This window comes from Scylla paramamosain, chromosome 39 (assembly GCF_035594125.1).
Source record: "Scylla paramamosain isolate STU-SP2022 chromosome 39, ASM3559412v1, whole genome shotgun sequence".
In the NCBI taxonomy this organism is placed as follows: Eukaryota; Metazoa; Arthropoda; class Malacostraca; order Decapoda; family Portunidae; genus Scylla; species Scylla paramamosain.
In genome coordinates, this window is record NC_087189.1 from 11,387,841 (window position 1) to 11,392,063 (window position 4,223).

A 4,223-nucleotide genomic window follows, 5' to 3' on the forward strand; every position below is an offset into this window, starting at 1 on the left:
TTTTCGTAAAGTTGGGTTTAGGAAGGGGGATAAAAAATTATCGTGATTATTGGTTTTTACTTAAGAGCGTTCAGAATTTGCAGCAACAACTTCCTAGAACAAGAAATACGATATGTCATATCAACTTTCAAAAAGCTGGGTTATCCTGAAGGGCTCCTTGTTAGGCTTAAGAATAAGGCAAAGAAAATAACAAGTGAAAACAAAGAGAATAAAGATCCCTGTACAACTAGCGAAAGAGAGAGGTATATATGTGTACCAAATTCGGACAAGGCTTCCATAACTAATAAATATTTGTCTAAAACAGGATTAAAAATAGCAACATTAGCGGGAGAGAAAATTGGTGAGCTAACGAGGCCTAAAAAGACCGGACTTGTTAATAATAACAGCGTAGTGTACAGCATACCATGCAAAGGCTGTACAAAGCAATACATAGGAGAAACAGGAATGTAGGATATTTTGGCCACGGACATTTTGGCTACGGACACTTTGGTCATTGGCCACCAAACTAGGACGGTTTGGCCACGGCAGCAAACCTTAGGAGGATGTTTTGGCCACGAAAAATTCACAGTACTGTTCTTTATTTTTCACATTTTTTTTTTTCACTTATAATTCGTGATTGTGAAAATGTCTGACCAGTTTACTTCTTACTTGATTAATTACTTACTTAACTTGATTAATCTTACCAGATTACCTTACTTAATTAATCATTACCAGAAAGAGAGAGAGAGAGAGAGAGAGAGAGAGAGAGAGAGAGAGAGAGAGAGAGAGAGAGAGAGAGAGAGAGAGAGAGAGAGAGAGAGAGGAATTAGATCTTTTACTGCCATACGAGTTTGTTTTGAACTGTGAAGCAGTTGGTGGTTTGTGAGGTTTCTGACCGAGGTGAGGAACAGCCTGATTGGAGCTACTTTGCACAGTACTTACTACTCCACCATGTCAGCTGAGCTTGAGGTCACCACATCAAATCGAGGTGGTCAGAAAATCTGCCTGGATGGCTTTATGTACACTAAGAAGCATGTTGCAAAATCAGTGGATGAGATAGTTTTTCGGTGTGTCAAGCGGGCTAGTCTGAAGTGCCCTGGTATACTAAAGACAAGCAAAAGTCTTGGTAACCCTGAAGTTGTGACCTCGCATAACCATCTTTCTGACACAGTTGGATGCCAAGTGGAGCAAGCTCGACAGGGTATGAAGAGGAAGGCTTCGAACACCAATGATCAGCCTAATCAGATTCTCGCCTTCACAGTCGCGGCACTGCCCGCGGAGGTCAAAGCACGCATGCCTAGGTCTGATTCTAGTAAGCGTGTCCTTCGTCGCATCCGGGCTGCACACCGTCCCAAGGATCCACAGTCTCTTCAAGAGTTGGAAATCCCTGATGACTGGACATCCCACCTCCACTATGACAATGGACCAGAGGCAGATGAGCGTATTATCAGCTTTACCACCCCCCATCATCTGGAACTGTTAGCACGCTGTGATGAGTGGTGTATGGATGGCACATTTTCGGTAGCTCCGAGACTCTTCACCCAGCTATATGTCATCCAAGGTCGAGTCAACAGTGTTTATCTACCTCTTGTGTACGTCTTGCTGCAACGCAAGACACAAAGTAGCTACGAACAAGTCTTCAGGGTCCTGGCGGAGAGTGGCTGTGATCCCATTTCAGTCATCATCGACTTTGAGAGGCCTGTGGAGCTGGCCCTTCATGTGGTATTCGGGGAGGAGGTCCAGGTCAGTATTGGAGTAACTCTGATTGTAATTTAATTGAAATTTAATTAATTACTATTACTTTCTGAAAGTATTTTTTAATTATATATTTTTTTTTTCAAATTTAACTATTACAACCCTGGTACAGGTGCGGTTCTGTTTCTATCATCTAACCCAGTCCATCTGGAGGCAGATCCAGCACCTGGGTCTCAAAAACCTATACGAATCCGATGAGGAGTTCCGCCTCTTCTGTGGTCAGGTGGATGCACTGGCCTTCCTGCCCCCAAAAGATGTCAAGGATGGCATGTCATACCTTCGATCTACCATGCCTGAGGAGGCTGCTCCACTCTTGGAATACTTTGACTCCACCTATATTTCAGGCCAACTGCGTCATCGTCGTAACATCACTTCCAAGTCAGGACACCTACAGCCAATCTCGATTCATCTACGTCGCACGCCACCTATGTTCCCGCCTGAGAAGTGGAATATGCACCACGCAACTCTAAACAACCAGCCAAGGACAAATAACATTTGCGAAGGGTGGAACAACAAGTTTTTCCGCCTGGTGGGACATGCCAACCCCACGGTGTGGAAGCTGATAGAGTGTCTGCAAGCTGACGCTGCCACTGTGGATGAAATTCTGCTGCAGCAAGAACGCGGCATTCGCCCTGCTAAGAGGTTTAAGAAGATATACAAGGAATTACACACCCGCATCCAAAACCTGGTCATCGATTTGAATGAAGGGAAGAAGACCATCCCACAATTCCTCCGAGGCATCAGCTATAATCTTAGAGGTGGAGATATGAATGCGTAGCATGTGAACCTATACTTTTTAATAACAATTTTAATTTAAAAAATGCTCTATTGCAATTTTTCAAAAATGCTCAATTACATTTTAAATACCAATATTTTTGTTGAGTTTATCACATCAAATATCCTATCTTCCTTGGGTGGCGATTTATTTTTAATTTAATGGCCAAAATGTCCGTGGCCAAAATATCCTACTTTCCGTGGCCAAAAAGTGGCAAGTTGCGATTTGATGGCCAAAACGTCCGTAGCCAAAACATCCGTGGCCAAAACATCCGGCTACCGAGAAACAGGCAGGGGACTTAAAACAAGAATAACAGAGCATAGGAGAGATGTTTTAAAACACAACACATCAAACTCCCTTGTATTGCACATAGAAAAATGTAAACACCTACCAAAATGGGAAGAGGCTAAAGAAATTAATGTTGGATTGAAGAAAAAGAATGAGAAAAGCTATAGAGGCAGCCCTCATAGCAACTAGGGAAGTCCTTAACCACAGAGAAGGTTTAATCAGGTGGGCGGGTAATTCCGCCAGGTTGGCCCTCAGGTCAGGTACAAGGAAAATCCCCAGTAAAGGCTCGTCACGTAGACGGATAATGCCACCTGACTAGGAAAATAAAATTAGGTGAGGTACACGCCAGGATGGCAATACTCTGTACGAATGTCAAATGAGAAAATTTTGTATGTTGTTATAAATAGTGTGTTTTCACTCATGTAAATCAGTCTCTCTGAGGATGGCTATTCAGCCGAAACGTTAGAGATTAAAAGAATCCTAACTCCTCCCTGGGTTTTTTATCCCCCTTCCTAAACCCAACTACTTGTCAACATGAACAATTCACAAATTTTTCGTAAAGTTTTTCTTTCTTTTCCCCATATAGGGTATTTTCCATACATTTTGGCGTTTTTTGTACGTAACAAGTTCAAAACACTGAAAATACTTGTTTTTCATAACATTATTACGTTTTTTTTTTCTTTCCATAAAGGTTTTGCCTGCGATATACCGTTTTGGTACGTAAGTAGCTCAAAAACGCTCAAAACACACGTTTTTGGTAATGTTATTTTTGTTTTCCCACATAGGGTGCTTTCCATGCTTTTTGTTTCTCTGTATAGAGTGCTATTCATGCGTTTGGTAAGCTCAAAAACACCCACAATACAAGTCTCTCGTAATGTCCCTTCGTTTCCCTATATAGTGTATTTTCCATGCATTCTGGATTTTTGTACGACACAAAAACGCAAAAATTGATGCAAAATATACTATGAAAGGAAACGAAAGGACATAACGAGACTCGTGTATTATGAGTGTTTTTGAGTTTCTTACATAACAAAACGCTGAAACACAAGAATAGCACTCTATGGAGAAACAGAACTTTACCAAAAACGTGTATTTTTTGTGTATTTCTCATTGTTAAAAACGTGTATTTTTTAGTGTATTACACATTTTTACTTACCAAACAGCCAAAATGCTCGCATAACAAGTTATATAGGGAAAAGGAAACGAGATATACAGAAACATTTTTTTATGAGTGTGACAGGCACGTGCTGTGCCTGCACGGTGACGTGTTTCCCGTCCAGTGCTTTTTTTTGACATCTTGAAGGTGCATCCGAGGGTGATCAGCAGTCACCTGAGCCCAGAAACCGCAATGTCACACCAAAGCGGTCTGTTGCCAGTATTGGCTGCCTGAAGTTTGTGTTACTTTTACAAATATGGCCACCAGTCA

General features: G+C 41.7%; 1 protein-coding gene across 1 annotated transcript; it reads left to right on the forward strand.

Annotated features, from left to right (window-relative positions):
* The first annotated feature begins 446 nt into the window (after window positions 1-446).
* On the forward strand, window positions 447-2,801 carry LOC135092160 (uncharacterized). The gene is made up of 2 exons (XM_063990432.1): window positions 447-1,722; window positions 1,847-2,801. Exons 1-2 carry the CDS (start codon window positions 931-933, stop codon window positions 2,510-2,512), a joined length of 1,458 nt encoding a protein of 485 aa, XP_063846502.1. The 5' UTR covers window positions 447-930; the 3' UTR covers window positions 2,513-2,801.
* Window positions 2,802-4,223: the final 1,422 nt, after the last annotated feature.